At 42.2% G+C, this 26,026-nt stretch overlaps 1 protein-coding gene across 3 annotated transcripts; it reads right to left on the minus strand.

The window, feature by feature from the left end:
- Window positions 1-4,462: 4,462 nt before the first annotated feature.
- On the minus strand, window positions 4,463-26,018 carry Acad8 (acyl-CoA dehydrogenase family member 8). 3 transcript variants are annotated; one of them, XM_021171791.2, is made up of 11 exons: window positions 25,850-26,018; window positions 19,652-19,752; window positions 18,735-18,904; window positions 18,069-18,178; window positions 17,606-17,682; window positions 15,048-15,185; window positions 8,724-8,859; window positions 8,533-8,630; window positions 7,895-8,047; window positions 7,151-7,253; window positions 4,463-5,339 (listed from the first exon to the last, which is right to left on the minus strand). In XM_021171791.2, the coding sequence occupies exons 1-11, from the start codon at window positions 25,944-25,946 to the stop codon at window positions 5,287-5,289; spliced, it is 1,236 nt and encodes a 411-aa protein (XP_021027450.1). In that variant the 5' UTR covers window positions 25,947-26,018; the 3' UTR covers window positions 4,463-5,286. The 3 variants fall into 3 exon arrangements, with proteins under 3 accessions (XP_021027450.1, XP_021027449.1, XP_085700624.1); XM_021171790.3 differs by having other exon boundaries at window positions 7,151-7,256; XM_085844498.1 differs by lacking the exon at window positions 4,463-5,339 and having other exon boundaries at window positions 7,206-7,349.
- Window positions 26,019-26,026: the final 8 nt, after the last annotated feature.

Here is a 26,026-nt window from a genome sequence, read left to right on the forward strand (position 1 = left end):
TTTCTTCTATAATTTTGTTGAAGATATTTGCTGGTCCTTTGAGTTGAAAATCTCCATTCTCATCTACTCCTATTATCCGTAGGTTTGGTCTTCTCATTTTGTCCTGGAATTCCTGGATGTTTTGAGTTAGGATCTTTTTGGATTTTGTATTTTCTTTGATTGTCGTGCCGATGTTCTCTATGGAGTCTTCTGCACCTGAGATTCTCTCTTCCATCTCTTGTATTCTGTTGCTGATGCTCGTATCTATGGTTCCAGATTTCTTTCCTAGGGTTTCTATCTCCAGCGTTGCCTCAATTTGGGTTTTCTTCATTGTCTCTACTTCCCTTTTTAGGTCTTGGATGGTTTTATTCAATTCCATCACCTGTTTGGTCTGGTTTTCCTGCAATTCTTTAAGGGATTTTTGTGCTTCCTCTTTAATGTCTTCTACCTGTTTAGCAGTGTTCTCCTGCAATTCTTTAAGGGATTTTTGTGCTTCCTCTTTAATGTCTTCTACCTGTTTAGCAGTGTTCTCCTGTATTTCTTTAAGTGTGTTATTCAAGTCCTTCTTGATGTCCTCTACCATCATCATGAGATATGCTTTTAGATCGGAGTCTAGCTTCTCCAGTGTGTTGGGGTGCCCTGGACTGGGCGAAGTGGGAGTGCTGGGTTCTGATGATGGTGAGTGGTCTTGGTTTCTGTTAGTAAGATTATTAGGTTTACCTTTCGCCATCTGGTAATCTCTGGGGTTAGTTGTTATCGTTGTCACTGTTTAAAGATTGGAGCAGACGCTGTGTTCGACTCACCAGAAGTCTTAAGATCCTGTGGCGGGTGTCGTGGGTAGCTGGCGGGTGTCAGCCGACCCTGCGCCCTAGCTACCCCGGTGCTGGTCAGACTGAAAGAGCGGTTCTTTTTTTTTTTTTTAAGGCTTATTTCTTTTTATGTAAGTACACTGTAACTGTCTTCAAACACCCCAGAAGAGAGTATCAGATCTTATTAAGGATGGTTGTGAGCCACCATGTGCTTGCTGGGATTTGAACTCAGGACCTTCAGAAGAGTAGTCTGTGCTCTTAACGGCTGAGTCATCTCTCCAGCCCTTTGTAGGTTCTTTTGCTGCTGATTTTTAGCTGGTCAGATAAAACACTAGTATTCCAATTTTCCTTTATTTGTTGATACTTAGGGTTTTTCCTAATATGATCTATTTTAGAATAAGTCTTGTAGACTGCTTAGAAAAAAAAAAAAAGGTGTATTATGTAGTTTGCATAGAATCTGCAAATGTGTTTTAAATACTTAATCCATGATGCCATTTAATGTCAACATTTCTTTTTATTATTGGTATGAATGATTTATTAGCAAAACTGGAGTACTGGCATCACCTACTATTGAATACTGTGTTGGGTTAATCTGTAGTCGTAGTAGCAGTAGTAGTAGTTTTATGAAATTGGGAGCACCTGTGTTTGGTGTGTGCATTCTTAGAATACCAGTGCCTCCTTTATAAATTCCTTCAATCATTATGAAGTATCAATCATTATGAAGTAATCTTTATTTCTGCTGATTTAATTTGAACCCTACTTTGTCAGAAAAAGCGTTATATGTTGCTTAGAAAACAACATATTATGTTAGAAAAGCGTTATACTGTTGCTTAACTGTCCCATATTATTGAACATTTGAATGTGTGCTCCCAGTTGCTAGTGCTGTTGGGGGTTTAGGAGGTGTGAAATGGGTGGAGAAAGTGTGTCATTGGTGGCAGGCTTTGAGAGCTTGGCTCTCATCTTGTTGGCTCAGTGGGATATTTACATTTTTAAACACCTCTTCTGGTGACAAAAATGATTGTATTAAGATATAGAAGAAAAGTGGTATACCTCTAATTTTTAAATTTTAATGATTTTTAAACTAATCCATAGTTTACTCTTGCAGCTCAGGGTGGGAACCTCAGCTTGCTGTTTCAGGTACATTTGTCAGGGTGGGGACCCCAGCTTGCTGTTTCAGGTACATTTGTCCCCTCTGCTCTGCCATCATTGACTCTAACCCTGCTAGGTACATGGTAGCTGCTTGATTACTGTTTCCCATTGCTTGAATAGTATTGCACATCCTTTCGTCCTATGGAAGCCTCTATCTTTGATGGTTAGGTGAGTTTTTCAGAGGAGGCAAAAATAAGAGATATTTTCTCATTTTGTCTGTTAGTATGTCTTCTAATTTGGAAATTTATGATCAATAAATTTCAAAATAATACCAAAAGGTGTGCTCTGTATTCTGCTTTCTTACTGTCCTATCGTCATATTCCTCTTGGATGTGTTTTTCCTTTTTAGTTCAGAGTTCCTTCCAGTATCCTTGGTGTAGCTGGTTTAGTGGCTATAAACTCTTCCAGCCTGCTTATATCACAGTACATTTTTTCCCCTTTCTCCTTCAAGCATGGTAGTATTGCTGGGTGTATTAGTTTAGGTTCACAGCTGTGCTCCTTCAAATCCTTAGATACATTATTTCAACCTGTTCCTGCCTTGCAAGTTTCTGTAGAGCAATCAGCAGTTATTTTAATACGTGTGTCTTTATATAAAATTTAGTTTACCTTTTGCAGGTTTTGATACATCTTTATTCAAAGCTAGTGTTTCAAAAATACGGTGTGTAGCAGTAATTTTAGCTAACCACTTTGCTCTCCTGTGTTCGCTGCACCTGCCCAGGAACTCTCTGGATTCTCAATGAAACACACACACACACACACACACAAAACCAATTAATTTTAAACATACCTTGACTAGCTCAAAGGTTGGGCAGTTCTAATCCTCCCTGCTGCCCAGCCATTGGCTGTTGACTCTTTATTGATTCATCAAAAACCTACCTGGGGCAAGGAGGTGTGAAATTGGTGGAGAAAGTGTGTCATGCAGATTCCCGATTTTGGGGGGGCAGATAATTTAAAGCATTAGGACCAATCCCCAACAATGGTATGGTTTTTATTGTGGGCCTGTTTATTTGGTATTCTGTAAGCTGCTTGTGCCTGGTGGGGCCTCTTTCTCTAGATTCACAAAATTTTCCTTTATAATTGCATTGAAAATATTTTCTACACCATTGGTATGGAGGTCTTATATTTCTATGCCCATATTTGTAGATTTGGCCTTTTCATGATATACCAGAGATTTCACACTTAACTGTCTTAAACTCCTGAATTCTGTCCTCATAGTCTAGCCCATTGGACGGGCTTTCCAATGCACCATCCATTTCCTGAAATTTCCATCTGCAGTGTTACCCCACTCACATGTACCACCTATGTAGGTGGTTTCCTACCTTGTAATCTATACATTTTTAACACGCTGGTGCTGAATGCTTGGCTTAGGGTTTGTTCTTACCTCAGCTTACTCTTCTCTTGGCTAAGCTGGGTGACATTCAGTTCTGGCAACAATTTTGAGTGGTGCCATCTGAAGTCACTCTGCCTTGATGTTAACTCACAGGTAGCTGGGGATGGCTAAAGGATGGGGGTATGAATGTGTGTACCACCAAGCCTGGCTGACTGCTATAATTTTAAAGTAAATGATAAAAATTAAGACTTTCAACTTTAGGGGCTGAAGAGATAGATGGCTGAGTGGCTGGAAGTACTTGCTGCTCAGATTCAGTTCCAGCACCCACACGATGGCTCCAGTTCCAGGGGGAAGCCACCCTCTTCTGGCTTCCACAGGCACTAGGCAGGCATGTGGTACAGATACAGACAGGTAGGCAGAACACACATACACGTAACATGAAAATAAATATTTTTTCAAAATGATCTTCAACTTTAATCTTTTACTTATGTATTCAAAATCAAATTGAATATTCAATAGTAAATATTCAACACTGGACATAGCCTTTGTATTTCCATACTTTTAGAATAAGTTTGTCATATTCTATTTTCAACAATCACCTCCCCTGCCACACACAAAATTTAATTTTTAACTGCAATGATTTTAGCTGAAATTAACTGAAAGGCAAACTTTAATGTTAATATCGGTATTTTGTCTATAACTTTAAAATTTTTGTAACAGTGTTAATTATGTTCAGCAGAGAGGCTCTGTATAACTTTATATTTATACTGAAATGTAAACTGGAGACTACTGTAATATTTTAAATTTCTTATTTTTAGTATTGGGAAACAATACACTGTGATTTATTAACTCATTTTTGATGATGTGGAACAAACACACAAGGCAAACACTGTACCACTGATCCATAGCCTCAGCCCCATTTTACTTTTGGAGAAAGCATTTGGTAACACTTCTTTATAAGACATCAGTGAGGTTGATAATATTACTCAGCTCAGAATACCGTAACAAAATACCACAAGTTGAGTGGTGTCACCAAGAAACTAAGCCAGAATGTCACAAACTTCGTGTTTTGTTGGTTTGGGTTTTTGGTTTTTGTCTGAGGGCTGTGAGGGGCAATCTTGAGAATACTGAGCCAGGCTGACTCCATGACGAGCTATAAGATGCCACTGCAGGAGACTATACCTAATACTTAGACATTCACACATAACAAATAATGCTTTATTTGCAAAATTATTAAAAGAATGTACTTTTTAAAAGACACACTGCCTTAGGAAAAATTTCTAATTATTCTAAAATCCAATTAAATATTTAATCGAATATAATATAAAATCTCAAATACAGTTTTAAGTCTTATAGTTGAAGGAGGCAGTAAAGACATAGCTTTTGCTTATCAAGGGACTAGTTAAATATACTTAAAAAGAGAAGGGGCCCCCAGTGGAAATAAATCCCAAATAAAAATCCAAATATTCCAAAACAATCTTAGCCCTTGACATTTATTTCATGGTTACTGGAGTTAAAGGTGCATCCTAACTCATTGCTTAGCAGTAGGTTCCCAAATATTTATTTCATCATGATCTGAGTTTAGGAGTACTGTCCTGACAAACCCCTAGTGCAGAACAGAAACCAGAAAGGGGCAGATCTGTCCACTGCCCTTGCCTCCCCAGACTTTACCTGTTTAATCAAGAAAAGCTTCATTCAAGTACCCAGACCCTAAGGACAAGAATCAACAAAATGCCCATAGTGTGGATCCAAGCCACAGCTTTGACCGACTGTCTTTCCAGAATGAGGAAGGCAGTGTGCAGGTCTTCTTTTGGCATGGCTCCTCAGAGCAGCCCTTCTAGCTCTGCTAAGAACTCTGTTCTTGTCTCAGAACCAGCAGCATGGCTGACAGCTCAGTCTGTTTAGAAGAGCTCAGCCCTTCGGTCTACTTCATGATTCACTTGAACTGAGCAGCCCATATGAGCATCAAGACTGATTCCAGTTGCACACAGACTCCAGGCGAGGCTCTCCAGCTTGGGAGCTAGTCCTGAAGCAGGTTTCGAGAGATCAGCATCCTCATCACTTCATTGCTACCTGCAAGAGGAATAACAGAGTCAGCAGGGACAGAGCAGTCATAGATTAAACAACTACAACTTCTTCTGTAACGACAGAGAAATGACAGCGTAAGAAATAGTTCTTACATTCATTGCCATTTGGCTTGAGACAGGGTTTGATGTAGCCCAGGCTGGCCTTGAACTCAATATGTAATTGAGGATAACCTTCAACTCCTGATCTTTCCTGCTTCCACCAGTGCTAGGATTACAGGTGTACAGCACCATACCCACCAATATTTATGCCTTAAAAGTTTTTAGATTGTATTTATTTGTATGCATGTGTGTGTGCTGTGTGAGTGTGCTCATGCCATGGTGTGCATATGAAAGTCAGAAGATAATCTGCATGACTGGTTTGCTCCTTCCACCATGTGAATCCTGGGAATCAAATTCAGGCCTTCAGGCTTGGCAGTAGGTACCTGTACCCATGACCCATCTTGTTGGCTCAGTGGGAAATATTTACATTTTTAAACACCTCTTCTGGTGACAAAAATGATTGTATTAAATTAAGATATAGAAGAAAAATAGTATACCTCTAATTTTTAAATTTTAATGATACTTGTAAAAAGATAGGAAAAAGTCTCAGGAGTTTAACAAAGAAAATATTTAAAAAATACATCCTGGATGAAAAACACAACATCTTTTGCTTTTTGGGTATTTTATATATTTTCAATAACATTTGTTTCTTTTATATCAGAAAACTTAAGTATAAAATAAAACATTTCCCCTGAAGGAGGGAATTGATTGCTCATTTTTAATCGTGGCATTCAGTGCATATAGATTACAAAGTAAAGCCCTTGAGGAACCAATAATCACATGATATCAAAGAAAGCCACATCCCAACTTCCTTGTACAACAGTGGCATTCCCCACTCAGGAACTCTGGGAAGTCTGACTAGCACGAGAGACTTAGCCAGATAAAGATTAGAGTTCAACTTTGGATAGAAAGTAGATCATGATTCAGACATATGGACAGCAGGCCTCAAACCTTTCCACACCAGTGACCACAGCCTTCACTTGGCCCAGTGAAGCCGAAACTCTGAGGGTGGAGCCCATAACCTGCTTTAATAAGTCCTCCAGAAATTATGGTATCCACTCAGGTATGACATGAGTCCTTTGAAGGTCTCTGTGATCCCAATAAAATACCCCTACACCGTTTCACCAAACACCACACAGAGAAGCTTCTGTCCCTCGTTCCCCAGTACTGTCACAGCCCTGGCTGCCTACCCTGGCTGGAACCGAAGTTATATCCCTTCCAGACTCAGCCACTGACTGCCAAGTGTAAGCCCCATTCTGTGCCTAACTAACAGCTCAGACAGTCACCCGACAGAATGTCTGTATTAGAGAAGAAACCACATGCTGACAATTTTACTAAACAGTATACTAGCAATCCTGGCACAGATAACATTTAGACAATATGGCCGCTAAGCTGCTGCTCCTGGAAGACCAAGTCCTTTATGACAGAAGGAAATTGTCCCCAGTGTGCTTCTCATCAAAAGTTCTCACATCCTAGCTTGGTTTGAGCTGCCTTTGAAACCTACAAAAAAAAATGGAGTGGCCGGATGCTTCAATCATGAGGACAAGGCAGAGGCAGGGGCTCCCAGCCTAGAGCACGTTCAAATGTAGTCACAGAGCAGTGACAAAGCAGAGCTATGGAGAGGAAGAATGGAGAGAAAGACAGGGACCTGGTAGGACCCCGAGGAACAGCCAGCACAGAAGGACTGACATAGGCTTGGAAAAGCACAGCTCTTACATCTGCTCCAAACAGAAGAGAGTAACCCCTGCCAAGTTTTACCTTCTAGGATCTGGTGGACCCTGGAGTCCCGCATATACTGTTGAACAGCATAGTCCTTCAGATAGCCGTAGCCCCCATGCATCTGCAAAGCCTGGTTGCAGATCTGCTGGGAGACAGGAGGACACAGATGTCTTTGGTTCCAGGAGACTGTGCAGTTCTTAGCTTCCCCTCGACACTCCAAACCTCAGCTGGCAGCCTACTACAAATGGATGAGAGAAAGAACAGAGCCCAGAGGGAGCTCCAGATTCTAAGTGGTCAGATGCAAAGGCATCCTACTGAACCAGTCAATCCCTGCCAGCATAGAGACATTTGCTTTTTTCTTTAATGCTGCCCTACAGCCACTCTGACTGACTGACTAGGAAGTTCAGGTGCCACCTAGTGACAAAGTAGTCTCAATGTAGAAGCAGCTGTGTGTGTGAGACAAAAAGAACACGGTAATTAATACTAAATTTGGGTTAGCATCACTGGGCTGTTCTGAACCTTACAAAGATGTGCCTCATCTAGAATACACCCGAAAGACAGAGCCTTACTGAAGCAGGTAATAGCATGGAGAAGGCTATGAAAGCAGCAGGAAGAGCTCCCATGCAGACCTGCCACAGATTCATCTTATCCTTAAGGCCCAAAGTGATTCCTTCAGTGCCTCAGGAGGATAAAGTTCTACAGAGGAGTCATCTCCCTCCAGATCCCTAAGCTAGACAGCTGCTTCCTGTCTGTCTCAGGAAGGCCAGAAGACTTAACACTTACAGCAAAGCACTCCTCTGTAGCAAAGAGCTTGGCCATGGAACACAAGGTCACTGCATCTTCCCGCTCTTCCTGCAAAGCCACTGCTGCAGTACGGATCATCAGCCGGGAGGCAACTAGCTTGGTGGCCATATCTGCCAACTGGAATTGCAGGTACTGTATCCATAGGCAAGAATGAAAACAAAATAGGCACATGGATTTAGACATGTCATCTGGAGGTAATCTGGAACTACTGATAAGCCATCTTGAGCTGGAGAGCTGGCTCAGCAGGTAGAGGCACTTAAATATAAATAGATCAATTGAGTTCCACCCCCAGATGATCCACGGGTGACAGAAGTCAACTCTAACCTCTACATAGGCACTGTGACATGCACACATGCACCCCACCCCGCAAGCACATGCATGCACACACAAAGATATCTCAAATTAGGTGCCTTTTCTAAGTACTTCAAAATTCTCTTGCCACTTCTGCCTCCTGAAAAAGGTGGCACAGGTACACGCAAAATATACATTCTGATTAAGATGGTGGCAAGTTCTTCACTGGATTTCATGTTCCTGTCATGCTCGACTCCATTGAGAATGTGGGCCCCAGGGAAGGCATGAACAGAATACAAATGAAGTGCAGACCCTAGGTAACTTACCTGGCTTCTGGCCAAAGGTGCACCAAACTGCTTCCGGACCTTGAGGTGCTCTTGGGTAAGGATAACTGAAGCATGAGCGGCTCCCAGAGAGCAGGATGCTGGAGAGCAAGAGTCACGACTTCAGCTGAGCCTGAATGACAGTTGCTAGCCTCAGCCCTTGCCTTCCCTCCCCAACTCCTTTCTGGCCTCACCAACATTGATCCTTCCACCATTCAGTCCTTTCATGGCGATGAGAAAACCCTGCCCCTCAGTCCCAATCCTGTTGGCCACAGGGACAGCACAGTCTTCAAAGATCACTGCTCGGGTTGGCTGCGAGTTCCACCCCACCTGGCAAAAAATCAGGGTCTTGGTGGCTGCCCTATGATTCCCCAAGCAGGGAGGCCTTCCCTGTGGACAGAAGCTTGTAATGTATAGGTTTAAGCAACATGGCACTTAGACCCATAAGAACATAAAACAAAGGAAAAGGTTCAGATGTACAGGCTTGTCACTACGTAGAAAGATGCTTATTTCAACTATGCAATGTTTTCTTTATTTGTTCACCATGGTCTTCATCTCTAGTCCAGGCTGACTGCAGTGCAGTCTTCCTGCCTCAGGCTTTCAAGTGCCAGGATTACAGCCATGCCTGGCTAACACAGTTGAACACAGAGCATAAATTGACTTTGTGCACTGTCTATGAATACTACTCACGGCTTGTAGGATCAGGACCAGATCGGTCCTTATTTTCAGTGCCTCTGAGTACAACTTCCATGAGAAATTATTTGGAAATTTTACTTTTAAAGGTCTTGTGAACAATAACCACATATCTCTTTCCTAAGATTTGTGTCCCCAAAAGGTACTACAATGAGACAAGGTAAATGACATGCAATGTCCTGGAGAGCCCTAGTCTAACATTAAGCTGCAGTGAGATCCAGTACTATGATGTCAACTCACAAGAGCCAATTATGCACTGTTTTCTCTAACTCAGCATTCCATAATCTTGCAAAAGTGGCGTGAAATCAGCCACGAATTGATTGGCATATGCCACAAATATGAGTTTTTGTTTTGTTTCTTCAAGAAAATTGGCTTACTAGAACATCACTGGATATGTCAGATTAAGCTCAGAGAAACATCAGAACAGTTGAAATGTAGCCTCTGACATAGAACCTGGTTATAATTTTTATCTTTGGGCAAGTCACTTGACTTCTTTGGGACATTTGTTTCCTTACATAAAAGTACAACTGCTGGACTAGAAAGTTAGTAGAACCTGTTAGCTAATTCTCACTTTAATGTTTCATATATAAATAGTTAAAGCCCATCAGCTCCTCATTAAGGTACTTGGAAATTCAAAGGACCTTCAGGTTCAACAAGGCAGCCTGTGGAAACTGTGAACTACATATAATACTTGAGCTCCCTCCTACCTACACTGCTTTTTACATCATTTCCTAAGGCAAGCATGATGGTGCCTGCTTACAAAACTAGCACTGGAAACACATTGGCAGGAGGATCATGTATTCAAGGTGAGCATTCATTACAAAGCATGTCTGAGGTCAATATGGGCTAAAGAGACACAGTCTGAGAAAACCAAAACCAAATAAACTGCAACCAAATTTGCTCTCTCTTAAATTTTTGCAGTCTCTGCCCAACACCTGAAATTTCCCAGTACTGCCCAGTAAGATGGCTACCTCTGCATCTCATTCTGTCAAATCAAATACAGACACCTGAAAGCAAGAATGTATCTGAAATTCTGACCTTAAGAATGTCTAATCATATGAAAAGAAGCTGGAAGCAATACCACTAAAATCAGGGACTAGACAAGGCTGCCCACTTTCTCCCTACCTATTCAATATAGTACTTGAAGTCCTAGCCGGAGGAATTTGACAACAAAAAGCGATCAAGGGGATACAAATTGGAAAGGAAGAAGTCAAAATATCACTATTTTCAGATGATATGATAGTATATATATAAGTGACCCTAAAAATTCCACCAGAGAACTCCTAAACCTGATAAACAGCTTCAGTGCAGTAGCTGGATATAAAATTAACTCAAACAAGACAGTGGTCTTTCTCTACACAAAGGATAAACGGGATGAAAAAGAAATTAGGGAAACAACACCCTTCACAATAGTCACAAATCATATAAAATACCTTGGTGTGATTCTAACTAAGAAAGTGAAAGATCTGTATGACAAGAACTTCAAGTCTCTGAAGAAAGAAACTGAAGATCTCAGAAGATGGAAAGATTTCCCATGCTCATGGATTGACAGGATTAATATACTCAAAAATGGCTATCCTGCCGAAAGCAATCTACAGATTCAATGCAATCCCCATCAAAATTCCAACTCAATTCTTCACTGAGTTAGAAAGGGCAAATTGTAAATTCATCTGGAATAACAAAAAAATCTAGGATAGCAAAAACTGTTCTCAACAATAAAAGAACCTCTGGGGGAATCACCATGCCTGACCTCAAGCTGTACTTACAGAGCAATTGTGATAAAAACTGCATGGTACTGGTATAGTGACAGACAAGTAGATCAATGGAATAGAATTGAAGACCCAGAAGTGAACCCACACACCTATGGTCACTTGATCTTTGACAAGGGAGCTAAAACCATCCAGTGGAAAAAAAACCCAGCATTTTCAACAAATGGTGCTGGCACAACTGGTGGTTATCATGTATAAGAATGCGAATTGATCCATTCTTATCTCCTTGTACAAAGCTCAAGTCTAAGTGGATCAAAGAACTCCACATAAAACCAGAGACACTGCAAGTTATAGAGGAGAAACTGGGGAAAACCCTCAAAGATATGGGCACAGGGGAAAAATTCCTAAACAGAACAGCAATGGCCTATGCTGTAAGATCAAGAATCGACAAATGGGACCTCATAAAATTGCAAAGCTTCTATAGGGCAAAAGATACTGTCAATAAGACAAAAAGGCCACCAACAGATTGGAAAAGAATTTTTACCAATCCTAAATCTGATAGGGGGCTAATATCCAACATATACAAAGAGCTCAAGAAGCTGGACTCCAGAAATCCAAATAACCCCATTAAAAATGGGGTACAGAGCTAAACAAAGAATTCTCAACTGAGGAATACCGAAGGGCTGAGAAGCACTTGAAAAAATGTTCAACATCCTTAATCATCAGGGAATGCAAATCAAAACAACCCTGAGATTCCACCTAACACTAGTCAGAATGGCTAGGATCAAAAATTCAGGTGACAGCAGGTGCTAGCGAGGATGTGGAGAAAGAGGAACACTCCTCCATTGCTGGTGGGGTTGCAAGCTGGTACAACAACTCTGAAAATCAGTCTGGCAGGTCCTCAGAAAACTGGACATAGTACTACCGGAGGATCCAGCAATACCTCTCCTGGGCATATACCCAGAAGATGTTCCAACTTGTAATAAGGACACATGCTCCACTATGTTCACAGCAGCCCTATTTATAATAGCCAGAAGCTGGAAAGAACCCAGATGTCCCTCAACAGAGGAATGGATACAGAAAATGTGGTACATTTACACAATGGAGTACTGCTCAGCTATTAAAAGCAGTGAGTTTATGAAATTCTTGGGCGAATGGATGTATCTGGAGGATATCATCCTGAGTGAGGTAACCCTATCACAAAAGAACTCACACAATATGTACTCACTGATAAGCAGATATTAACCCAGAAACCTAGAATACCCAAGATTCAACTTCCAAAAAAAAAAAAAATCAAGAAAGAAGACCAACGTGTGGATACTTCATTCCTCCCTAGAATATGGAATAAAATATCCATGGAAGAAGTTGCAGAGACAAAGTTTGCAGCTGGATGAAAGGATGAAAGGATGGACCATACAGAGACTGCCCTACCCATGGGTCCATCCCATAATCAGCCACCAAATGCAGACACTATTGCATAAGCCAGCAAGGTTTTGCTGAAGGGACCCTTACATAGCTTTCTCTCGTGAGGCTTTTCCAGTGCCTGGCAAATACAGAAGTGGATGCTCACAGTCATCTATAGGATGGAACACAGGACCCCCCAATGGAGGAGCTAGAGAAAGTACCCAAGGGCTGAAGGGGTCTGCAACCCTATAGGTGGAACAACAATATGAACTAACCAGTACTCCCAGAGCTCCTGTCTCTAGTTGCATATGTAGCAAAAGATGACCTAGTCGGCCATCATTGGGAAGAGAGGCCTCTTGGTCTTGCAAACTTTATATGCCCCAGTACAGAAGAACACCAGGACCAAGAAGTGGGAGTGAGTGGGTAGGGGTTCAGGGCGAGGGGAGGGTATACGGGACTTTTGGGATAGCATTTGAAATGTAAATGAAGAAAATATCTAATAAAAAAATTAAAAAAATAAAATTAAAAAAAAAAAAGAATGTCTAATCATTTTGGGCAGTGGTGGTCCATGCCTTTAATCCTAGTACTAGGGAGGCAGAGGGAGGTGGAGCTCTGAGTTGGAGGTCAGGTTGATCTACAGAATGAGTTCCAGGGCAGTTAGAGCTACGCAGGGAAACCCTGTCTAGAAAAAAAATTCTAATCATTAAAGAAACAAACTATAAATTGCTGCTGCATTCTCATACCTGTGATGTCTTTATTTTAAGAAAGTATCTTTATGATTCAGTGGGTAAAAATACCTGTTATACAAGCAAATGGGCCTCAGTTTACATTCCTAGTCCCCAAATAGAAAGCCAGGTGTTACTACACAAACATCTGCAACTGCTTTGTGTGTGTGTGTGTGTGTGTGTGTGTGTGTGTGTGTGTGTGTGTGTAAATGGAGCATGAAAAGAGGGAGATTCCCAGGGCTCATTGCCCAGCCAGACCAGCTAATTCATGTGTGTTAGATTCAGTTAGAGATTGTCTCAAACAGAGAGACAGAGAAAGAGAGAGAGAGAGAGAGAGAACACGTTGAATCTTAATAACCTCCACAGACTCATATCTAAATCTTGGTCAGTAGTAGTTGGGTTAAGAGATGTGGCCTTGGTGGAGGAGGTGTGTCACTGGGGGGTTGGCCCTGAAGTTCTAAAAGCCTAGGTCATTCCTAGTTAGCCCTCTCTTTGCCTCTTGCCTTTGGACTAGTCATGTACTCTAACCCCTCTGGAACTGTGAGCCCCAAATGAAATGCTTTCTTTTTTAAATTGTCTTGGTCGTGGTGACTCCTCACAGCAATAGAAAAGCACTAAGACAACACCAAAGCTAATCTCAGACTCCAGATGCAGGTACACGAGCATGCACACGTGCCCACCCACATACCAGCAATCTACTTTCTGTCCCTATGTGGACAGAACTATTCTAACGTCCCAGGAAAGCTGTAGGGGCCAGGGAAGAGGGCAAACAACTCTCTGCCTTCTGGAGGTGTGTAAGCCTCGACTCTGGTGCAGCCCAGTCCTGCTCAGACCTTTTACTCCTCTGCACACTGCTCTCACTTCCAGACCTCCATTCTTCCATAGAAGTAAATCGAAGAAAAGGAAATATCTATCCTCCTGGAAAGTCAATACAAAGTGGGAGGCTAAATACTCTCAAAACCATTGTTAACAGTTGCCTAACCGAAAGAATTCGGCTCCTTCCCTGCTTAGCGTGACCCTACCTATACACCATTTATTGTTTTATTTAGCTTCTGCAGATAGGCAAACATTTTTCGTTGTTATTGTAAGTTTGGGTGTGTATGTATTACAAGTAGCGCAAGCAGGGCTAGGACTTGCGATCTTAGCCCCAGATTTCAGAATGTTGGATGTGTACACCACCATGCCCAACTATAGAGATTTTATACAGATAAAGCTGTGTGTGATTTTAAGTCCAAACAGGGCCAGAAATGACTAAGGGTTCTACATCCTCCCAGAAGACAGCACTAGCTTTGAACACTGAGTCATCTAATAAATGTCTGCTATGCTACAAAAGACCCACAACCCATTGGCAACTGTGAAGGCCAGAAAGCATCATAAAGAACAATGAGGAAGCCCCAGGAGATTTGGAGAAATTCAAGGGTTATTTTACACCTGCCTTATCTCCAAAAGCCCTGATCTAAGGGCAACAACTGTACTCCTGTTTTGATCACCTAAAAAACCCTCAATGCGTCCTAAATTATTACATGATTACATGTTTCCTATTCACAGCCTGCATGTAGGATTTAAGTGAGATTATCCTTGCCTACATAGTGAGAATAGCCAGGTTTACATAGTAAGACCCTGCCTTAAAACAGTAACAATAAAATTAAAGAAGACCCTGACCAAAACATAAGGTGAACACCTGAGGAGGCTAGCAAGCATCGTCTCCTCTCCAATACAGACACATAAACACATAGCACAGACATACCAAGAGGAAAATAAACACAGGACAAAAGCAGGCACAGAAAAAAAGAGAATTTAAATAGTCAGCAGCTTATGAAACCAGCTGGCAAACTTGTCATTTCCCCAGGAACCTGTTTCTTTAACAATGACTTCTGTTTTGCTACATACCTACTCATAAACCTTTTCAGACAAAAAGGGCAGGAATTGGTCTAACACATGGCAGAGACCCTGATCTTGAGTTGCTTACAGTTGAGTAGACACTCACCTTCTTCTCCTTCTTGCCAAAGCTGAGGCCAGGGGTTCCTTTCTCAACAACTATGCAGGAGATACCTTTGGGGCCAGATCCACCAGTTCGGCACATGACCACATAGATGTCTGACTCACCTCCCCCACTGATGAAGGCCTGTGGGCACAAAGAGGGTATAAGAGAGTCAGAAAATGCATGAGTTTTTTAAGCCTGGCATCTGGAAAAAACACTGGAGCACTCCCAACAACAGAACAAAGGCGTAATGCAGAAGGTGGGGTAAAGGACACTTGCTCTGGCAATATTTATAAAATCAGGGATTTAGCTGATAACAATACAAAGGAGGGCACACCTCCCAGACTAAGTAAGCTTCCTACTCAGACCTCTTCTACTCTATCTGTGCACCCTCCTGATGTTTCTCCAATCGCCTTGCCCTCCTCATTGCCATATCCCAGGCACCAACTCAGGTGTGAACTTCCTGCTGGACCAGAGGCCACACCAGCCACAAGAACTCCAGAAGGCTTCCTAAAGACCTCCTTCATTCTCTTGGTGCTCCCACCCTAAGCACTATCCCCAAAGTTCCCTTTCTCTAACCCTAGAGGAGATGCCCTCCTAACAAGATAAGATAAGATGAGATGAGATGAGATAAGATAAGGTAAGAGGTTACTCAAGGACTGCTAAGTCAAGACAGATAAAATGAAATTAAAGACTTAGAATTCAATGAAAATGAATGTACAACATACTCAAACTTACGGGACACAATGAAAGAACTGCTAAGAAGAAAGTTTTTATCACTTACATACCTACATGAAGAAATTGGAGGGGCTAGACAGATGGCTCAGCAGTTAAGAGCACTGGTTGCTCTTCTAGAGGAACTGAGTTCAATTCCCAGCACCCATGTAGCAGGTCACAACCATATATAATGGGATCTGATGCCATCTTCTGGCACACAGGTGTACATGCAAATAGAGTACTCATACACATAAAATAAACAAATCTTAAAAAAGAAAAAAATTGGAGAGATTTCATAATAGCAACTTAACAGCATATCTGAAGAGTTCTAGAACAAAAAGAAACAAATACACCCAAGAGAAATAGACAGCAAGAAATCAAAACAAGGGCTGAAATCAATAAAATCAGTATGACAAAAACTTTAAGTGTTAGAAGAAACTGAAGAAGGTATCAGAAGGTGGAAAGATCGCCCCTGCTCATGGTTCAGTAGAATTAACATAGTAACTATCCTACCAAAAGCAATCTACAGACTAAAAGCAATCCCCATCAAAATTACAACACAATTCTTTATAGATCTGAAGAATCATATTCAACCTCATATAGAAAAACAAAAAAAACTCAGGATAGCTAAAACAATCCTGAATAATAAAAGAACATCTGGAGGTATCACCATCCCTGATTCCAAGCTGTACTACAGAGTTATAGTAATAAAAACTGCATGGTATTGGCAAAAAAACAGACAGGAATCAAACTGAAGATCATAAATCCACACACCCATGGAAACCTGATTCTTTATAAAGAAGCCAGAAATACACAATGAAAAAAAAAAAAAAAAAAAAAACCAAACCTTCAACAAATGGTGCTGGTCTAACTGGATTTCTGCATGTAGAAAAATGTAATAAATCCCTATTTATCACCCTGCACAAAACTCAAATCCAAATGGATCAATGAACTCAACATAAAATCATATAAACTGAACCTAACAGAAGAGAAAGTAGGGAATAGCCTTAAACATGTTGGCAAATGAGACAACTTTCTAAACAGAACACCAACAGCACAGGCACTAAGATCAATAATTAATAAATAGGATCTCATGAAACTGAAAAGCTTCTATAAGGCAAAAGACACCATCAAAAGGACAAAACAGCACCCTACAAAATGGAAAAGAATTTTCATTAACTCCACATTGAACACAGGACTAATTTCCAAAGTATATAAAGAATTCAAGAGGGCTGGTGAGATGGCTCAGCAGGTAAGAGCACTGACTGCTCTTCCAAAGGTCCTGAGTTCAAATCCCAGCAACCACATGGTGGCTCACAACCACCCATAAAGAGATCTGATGTCCCCTTCTGGTGTGTCTGAAGACAGCTACAGTGTACTTATTTATAATAATAAATAAATCTTTGAGCCGGAGCTTATTTAGCTTGGGGGTCTTGTGGGATTCCTAACAGTAGGAATGAGGGTGGCTTTGACTTTTCCCTGCTCTTGGGAGCCTTTCCTCCTAATGAGTTCCCTCCTCCAGCCTTGACAGGAGGGTTTTTATCTACTCTTTTTGCATCTTGTTATGCTGTGTTCAACTGATTGCCTGCCTGTTCTTCTCTGATGGAGAAAAGGAGAAGAGGATCTAGGGCAGAGGGGAGATGGCAGTAGTTTGGGGGAGAAGATGGGACAGAACTGGGAGGAGTGGAGGGAGGGGAGGAATGTGTTCCGATGTACTGAGGTAAGAGTGAGCAGCTCTTTCCAATGCGAACTGCTACAAAGAAATTGTAACTGAGACTCAGGAACTGAGGGATGTTAGGAGGCATGTGGGAACAGCCTCAAGTTGCTCTGAGAACACACACTCTTACCTTGGAACCATTGAGGATGTAATGATCTCCTTGTTGTTTAGCTGAGGTCAGAAGAGATGCAGCATCACTCCCACTGCCTGAGACAGGGGTCAAAGGGGAACAGATGGAAGGAAGTCAGTGATGTCACAGGAGCTTGGCACAGTCCCACATCTTAGAAGGTCTTCCTAAGTGTCTATCGTGCATTGCTTTAAAACCCACACAACCAAGAAATTCTCATGCTGGGTAAAAACTGCTTGCACCAAGCAGCCCACTACCTCTCTACCAAAGCAGCCAACGGTAGTCTGCAGCCTGGGGGAACTCTACCGTAAAGGTCCTGGTCCAAAGACAAGTACCCTGACTATTCCACATCCAAACTGCATTGTAAACCATATTATGTGTCAACAGATGGGGATGCTCGGCCAGTGATCACACAGGTCCCACTTAGCTCCTTGTTAGGTCTCACGTGCAGGGAGGACAAACGCACCTGGTTCAGTGAGGCAGTAGGAAGCAAACTTCTCCATGGTACAGAGCGGCGGGCAAAATTTGTGCCTCTGTTCCTCATTTCCAAAGCTATCAATCATCCAGGCACACATGCTGATAGGTACACCAAGAAGAAAAGCCATGGACAGAAATAAAGACAGACAAGAAGATTGGGACGGGGGGGTGGGGGGGGGCGGCAGGGGGAGGAACAAAGGACAGCAAGGCAGAATGGAAGCAGGAGAGAGTGGGAAGGGGAAAGAGACAAATGAGATGACGCAACTTGAAAGAAAGGGGCTGGTCTAAAAACCTCCCTGGAACCTATACCAGAGGCCCAGGTGCTTCTCAGACAAGTAAGTCCTAAAAATCAGAGACAAATGTACTTCCTCTTACTTTCTCAAATTACTGGAGGTCTTAGCTATAGACTGAGGCCAACTAGAGAAGTCTGCTGGTGCCAAAACTGAAATGTGAGAGAACCAATTCTTTAAGTACTGTCATAGAAGGCAACAGAACCAGATCCAACAGGCAGCAACAGACCTGCTGTGTACCACTAACAGTTTACTGTTTCCCAAGTACAATCAGCCCACCGTGACTCATCTTTTCCTCAGTGAAGTTTCCCTACCATCCTGTATGAGCACAGCCCTTCGCCATGCTTTTAGACACCGATGCTCACTTGTGGATGCTTATATAGGCAGTGGTGCTGGTGCAGCCTGTGGCCAAGGCTTCAAAGATGACAGAAGTATCAAGGCGAGACAGTCCAGATCCACCCACATCTGTTCGCACATAGATCCCCCCAAATCCCAGCTGTGCAGCCTTCCGCATCACATCCACAGGGAACAGCTCCTGCATAGCAAAGAGAGCAAGTGGTCAGAGACCAGTTCTGAGACAGATGTTCCTTTAGAGGGGACAATGAAGAATGCCCTTGCCATTTTATAGTAGCATCAATTAACAAATGTTTGCCAAAATTTTTTCTATAGAACTGCTTTAATTTTAGGTATGTCTAAATGTCTGTCCAATTAAATAAGAAAAGAGGCATCTCAGTACATCCGGGATGACCTCCAAGAAAGGAGTCATTTACTGTCCTAGTCAGTAATGAAACAGAATGACCAAAAGCAACTTAGAGAGGAAAGGGTTATTTCACTCATGCTTCCATGTAACAGCTCACCATCAAAAGCAGTGAGGACAGAACCTCAAGAGGCCAGAAACCTGGAGGGAGAAGCTGATGCAGAAGCCATGGAGGAGTGCTGCTTACTGGCTGGCTCAGTTTGCTTTTAGAACCAAGAACTACCAGTTCAGAGGTGACCCACCCACAATTGGCTCCCTCATAAATCACTAAGAACATGCCCTACAGGCTTGACTATAGCCCCATCTTACGGAAACATTTTCTCATTTGTGGTTCCCTCCTCTCTGATGATTCCAGCTTGAGTTAAGCTCACATAAAAACTATCCAGCACATCTATCTATCACCAGTCTCCACACTTGCAGTAGAGTTGGTGGGTAGAAGGCAGACACTAAGCGGTGAGGACTGTAGAGAGGTAAGTCATTGTATACAGCATTTGTTGGAACATCTAGCCACGAGAACACTCTTACCTTCTGATCCCACTCCGCCATATTGGGAGCCATCTCTCGAGCTGCAAAGTCAAAGGCCACTTTCTGAAATCCTTTCTGTTCTTCATTTAGCCCCAAGGAAGCTGTGAACAGGACCAGACATATTCAATTCTAGGATGGAAATGAGAGAAGAGTTTCACTCATAAGGAGTGCCTCAAAGCTAAGAGTGGACTTACTAAAAGCATTTCCTAGACACATTCTAGACAACAGTAGAGAATGGAGCCACCTACTAAATAAGGGTTTCATTGTTTTTGTTTTTGAGGTAGGGTCTTATAATCTAGTCCAGGCTGGCCTTGGACTCCTGACCATCCTGCCTCTGCTATCCTAGTGCTAAGCTAGGATCATTACCAGTTTCCCAGATGGAGAAGTGATCGTTCTAGCACTTACCCATAGTATCCTAAGATAAAACATAGCTACTCCCAGACATCTCTTCCTTGGTTCCTTGGTAAGACAGAGTTATAAATAGATAGGTAGAGGCCTCAGGGAACACAACAGGAAAAACCAGGATGCGTAAAACACTATCTAGCCACAAAACACTCCTACTTTCTATCCCACTCTGCCATATTGTGAAACATTTCTGGGAAGAGCAAGATACATAAAGATACCAACTCACCAAACTCCATCACCATTCCTTTCAAAACAGGGATTTCATTTATTTATTTATTTACTTATTCTGTGTGTGTCTGTGTCTGTGTGTGTGTGTACACACATGCCTGTGTTATATGCATATGGAGATCAGAGGACAAGTTTTAAACATGGGGACTGAACTCATATCATCAGGCTCAGTGGCAGGTCCCATTACCTCACTAAGTCATCTTGCTTCTTTTAATTCCAAGTAGGTCAACTGTTGTTTTCAAAATTGTTTCACTCTTCCTCCTCATAAATCCCTTTTTTTTTTTCCTTTAAACGAAGGGCTGGAGATACAACCCAAAGCAAAGGGTTGCTTAGTTGAGGTACCTGTTCAAGTTCAGCATCACAAACAAAACCAAAAAAAAAAAAAAAAAAAAAAAAAAAGCAGTTGCTCTCGTGTGCCGTGTTTTCAGATGCGCTGTCCTAGTTTTTCTGCAAACATTCCTTGGAAAAACTCCCATCCTGTCTCTGCATATTTGGCAGCAGCCACTGTTTCCACCAACACGTTCACTTTATAACATCGATTAAGAAATCATAATCTGTATACATTGGCTTACTTTCCTACCAAGGCTGCAATGGAATAATATGGGCATACAACATGTGGATAACACTGATTTAAAACAAAAACAAAACCTTTCTTATGTTGAAACACAGTTAAGTTGAATTCTTAGAAAGTTTCCTGTCTTAACTACTATGATATGACTCAGTACCTGCTTCATTTCTTGGACTGAGATAAATGAAACTTATAAATAAGATAGACAGATGGGAAATTTTTCTAGAAACTCCTAAAATGTACAAAGACTCCACTGTAACAGAATCTCTGCAGAGGAAATGGTGGGAGACGCTACCTACCTATACAACATAAGTAACCTGGTCCCCTAGCAATAAAGCACAGAATTGAATTTTTACAAACATTCTCAAAGACCACATTCAGTAAGGATGGTAGGATTGAATTGGAAAACAAGAGTGTCAGGAAAGCCTAGAGTATTTTCCATACTTTTTAAGATAAAGCAGATTTCCAGAGACAAGGCAGACACTAAAAACAATGAACTTAGGCAAAACTGTGAAAAAGTAATGACTTTTTAAGACGGGAAGAAGACAGAATGAATTCCAGACGTCAGAGCACTGAAGCAGAACCAGCAACTCATATATGATTGCACAGGCCTATACTATTCCCATTCCTTTCTCTTTTACTGTGAGAACCACTGCCTCGGGTGTGCTGGTGCAAAGCAAAGGAAAGAATGAGTGCATACTGACTACACTTGGAGGGCCAGTAAAAATCAGGATACAGTGATGGCTCAAGTGGGGGCAGGGGCAGGCCCTTCAATGCTAAAACTTTGGTCATTACAATGCTACGGATCCTAAAGAAAAGCTATGAGGAAGAGATGGGGCACATCTGAGGTGGTATAGATATAGACTTAAAGGAAAAGTGTAAGCCATAATGACAATAATTTGCTTTGGTGCCTGTTGGCTATGCAAGGCTCTTCCCATAGCACATAAGTGAGGTCGACAAAGTTTGTTCCTCTGGGGAACATCTGGGCATCACTCTTAGTTAAAAGGGAATCCTAGCATGGTGGTGCACACCTTCAATCCCATCATCCAGGAATCCTCTCTGAGTCTGAGGCCAATGTGGTCTACATACAAAAGAAAAGCACTGCGAGGAGAAAAGGAACGGATAGCAAGTTAAATAATGAACTGAAGCCAGCACAATGTCATGTTTATAATCCCAGGATTAGGGAGGTGGCTGAGGATCATGAATTCAAGGTCCATCTGCACTACACAGCAAATCTCAGAACAGGCTGGGGTACACAGTGACACCCTGACTCTAAAATGCAAACAACAACAAACGTAAACTACATTGTCTAAGCAAAAACACACCAATTCTCAGAAAACAATAAAACCCTAAGGGCAGAGTTCAAAGCATGAACGTAAGTGTCCACAAAAGTGTGAGCCTCGGTAGACAAGCAGGACAGGTAGCTATGGGCAGGTAGGTGTGTCAAAGCACTGGGAAGCTGACAAAGGAGAACTGCAAGTGCCAGGCCAGTCTGAGGCAACATGGAGACACTGTCTTAGGAGCAAAAACACTAACAATAACAATAAAGAACTTGCAAAAAACACCACTAGACCAAGGGAGATTAGAAAAGCCTTTACTACTAGCAAAAGGTAGAGTCCCCAAAGCCTTTAAATAACATCAAGATCTTCAAATGTAATAAAGTTAACCAGAGAAACAACAGCCCTGAGAATCCAGGTACACAAAGAGTACCTGACAGCTGCAGCAAACCAAGCTGTTGAGTTCTGGCTCAGGAGTAGTGGTACACACCTAATTCCAGCACGTGGGGACAGAGGCAGGAGTCAGGGGCAGGAGGACCTGTGTTTGAGGTCAGCCTGGTCTACATACTGAGTTCCAGGACAGCTGTGTAGAGAGACCCTATCTAAAAAAAAATAATGATTAAAAAATTAAAACATAAAATAATTATTTCAGAGACTCGGTGACTTTTCTAAATTTAGTGTTACAGCTCACTATGAGGTGAGGCTGCATTAGACAATGGACAAAACTTCCTCACCTGTGAAATGATGAAATTTCATATACAACAATTATATGCACTGCTCATAATAAAGTAAGTCTTAAATCTCTTAAATTATTTAACCTTTGCAATGAACAGCCAGACATGAGGCTCATGCTTCAAGTTTAAAATAAGTATATCCAGAACTACAAAGTTCCAGGCGAGCTTGAACTACCAAGTGAGACAATAAAAAAAAAAAAAATCCCCAACAAAAAAATCAAAACAAACTAACAAAACAATTTATAGCTGTGGGTACTAGTCATCAATCAGTTTTGTAGTGCTGAGATTAAATCTAGAACCTTGCATAGGCTCAAGTGAGCCACCACTAAATACTGAGGTTTGGTCTGTTGCTGTGTACTGTTGTAGAAACCTGCTTCCCTCGCATTACTTTTCTGACATAATTGTAGCCATTCTGCTTCAGGACTGTCAGCCATCTCATATTGCTGGTATAAAAAGAAAAGGAAAGAAAAGAAAGAAAAAGAAAAAAGAGAAAAAACAGCCTGACTATAGATATAGAAAAATAGTTTGGCTCAGAGCAAGGTCAAGCTGACCACATATCCTTTTATGAGACTGTCTTAGTTAGGGTTTTATTGCTGTGAAGCCAAGACAACTCATTTAAGAGGTAACATTGCATTTCTTTCAGAGGTTTAGTTCATTATCATCAAGGCGGGAAGCATGGCAGTGTCCATGCAGACAAGGTGCTGGAGAAGGAGCTAAGAGTTCTACAACTTGCTCTGAAGGCCACCAGGACAAGACTGACTCTTCTGCACTGGGTGGAGCTAGAACACTTCCTTCAATAAGGCCACACCTTCTACCAGTAGCACTTCCCATTGGCCAAGTGTATTCAAACCACCACAGAGACTTAGGACCCTTTTGGGGAATTCTCTAGCCATGGTCTTCACTCAGAGCCACGCTAGATTTCCCAACTATGGCCTTCATTCAGAGCCAAGCCAGATAAAGGTTAGTCTGGATTATAATGTCTAAAGTACTAAAAACCTTGGGAAAAGGTCAACCACCCTGCACCTGCATCTGCTTAGTTTGTTATTGTCCCTCCCCTCCCCCCCCCCATTCCCCATATCAAGTGACCCTGGACAATGCACAGGAATGCAGCTTTCAGCTCTTGCCCTAATCAATCAGTCTTTACATGTGTGTTCAATAATCTACCCCTGGCTGGCTGGGATTGGTGTTTGTGTGATTTGTAGGGTGACTCCTGGCCTCCAATGCTGCAATGCTAAATTATGTATCCCAAGGTCACGTTGCCTCAAGAGAATTCTCTCACCTATGCCAGCTTTTGTTGTGTAAACCTTGCTCCTTAATTTAAAGCTATTGGTTGAATAAAGATGTCTACAGCCTATAGCTGGGTAGAAGAGAAGTAGGTGGAGCTTCAGTTCCCAGGGTTCCCAGGCTTGGGGTTTGAGGCACAGATGAAGAGGGGAAGAGAGGGAGCCAGGAGAGAAAGGAAGAAAACCTATGGCCATAATATTTATTAAGGTCTTGTGTCATTTATTTAGGAACTAAATGATCTAAGGTGGGTAAGAAACCCCCAATTAATGCTTATTACACAGCTAAGCACCCCAGCCCACCTACTATCGTGGCACACAAATCTACAAGTAGCGAAGTATCTTGAACAACTAAAAAATAATTTTTTGTTGTTAAGACAGGATCTCATGTAGTCCAGGTTGGCGTTCATCTTTGTACGTAACTGAGGCTGGACCCTGATCCTCCAGCCTCCTCATCACAAGTGCTGGAATTATAGTCATATGCCATGGCAGGTCTGGCAGGCCGAGTCAATATCGGGGCTGGAACCCAGGGTTGCATGAATGAAAACACTAGGCAAGCATTCAAGCTGACTGAGCTAGATCCCCAGCTCCAGCACTTCCTTAAAAACAGTGGAAGAGAGCAAGCTGAACTCTGGTGGTGCAGCCTTTAATCCCAGTGCTTGGGAGACAGCGGCACCAGTGATCTCTCATGAGCTTAAGGCCAGCCTGATCTACAAAGCTAGCTCCAGAACTGCACGGTTGCACAAATAAAGCCTGTCTGACACATCTTAGTTGCCCAGGTCAAAACAACAACCTATAACGTTAATATGTTACTGGGACAAACTCTTTCCTAACTTTAGTATCAAACCACGCTACTTTGTTAACCCAATTCTAGGTGCCTAAGTAGGGCAGTGACTCTTAAAACTGGTTTTCTACAAAAACAAAAAACAAAAAAACAAAACAAAAACCCAGTCTATGCCTCCATTTACTTTATAACTCTGTTCTCAATTGTCGAAGCCATACTGCTATAAACAATGGATAACTTATTTAAAATAAAATTTAGAATTATTTTTAAAATTGTTTCAGAAGAAAAGGTGGTTCTGATTTTTTGTTTGGTATTTAAAGTGATTGACAAATCTAAAAATTTGGCTTGGTTTGCATGGGTGGCAAACACTCCCAGTTACATGCAAGTTTTCTGCCAGGTTTTTAAACAATCAGTTTGTAATCTCAGATAGGGTTTCTCAATTGCGGTTACCTTTCTTTTTCCTGCAGCAGTTTCTACAGTATGAGTGTTTTTACGAAATCTATACTTGTGAGCAAAACATATGGTATAACCTGGAGCTTTTCATCTATCTCTACCAGCGCTCATATACTTAGCTCTTTCTACCTTGGGAATCTATTGCCAAAGTCACACGTTCCTTCCTCTTTATAAAGCATGGGCGGGGGCGGGGGACAGGCAACTGGACTGGACTGAGCGCCGGTTACAGGGGCCATTAAGAGCTGGTCCTGAGAGTAGATCCTGGGTTATGGGAGGAAGCCAGTTTGTGGAACGGGGAGAGAGAAGTGGGTCCCGGACAGGCAGAGTCAGAGGATGAAGGGAGTCCGTCAAGGGACCCGAGAGGGATCGGTGTGTCAGACGAAGCCCAGAGCCACCAAGGGGTTGGGAACTCGGGCGGGCACAGATGCCCACCGAAGACCCACTCTCCCCTCGCCTAGACGAGCCTTACGATCGATGCAGAAGGTGATGCTCCGGTGGTCGGTCTGAGCTAGGGACTTGAGTGCCGCGCGCAGACAGCCAAAGCGCCGGAAGCCGGACCGCAACATCGCCGTGTAAAATTCGAATCTCAGACCCCAGGCCTCTTAGTCCAGGCCAGAACTAGCCGTTCCCGACCCGCCCCCCTGAT

The sequence above is a fragment of the Mus caroli genome, unplaced genomic scaffold (assembly GCF_978045245.1).
Source record: "Mus caroli unplaced genomic scaffold, Mus_caroli_1 scaffold_11, whole genome shotgun sequence".
NCBI classification, from domain to species: Eukaryota; Metazoa; Chordata; class Mammalia; order Rodentia; family Muridae; genus Mus; species Mus caroli.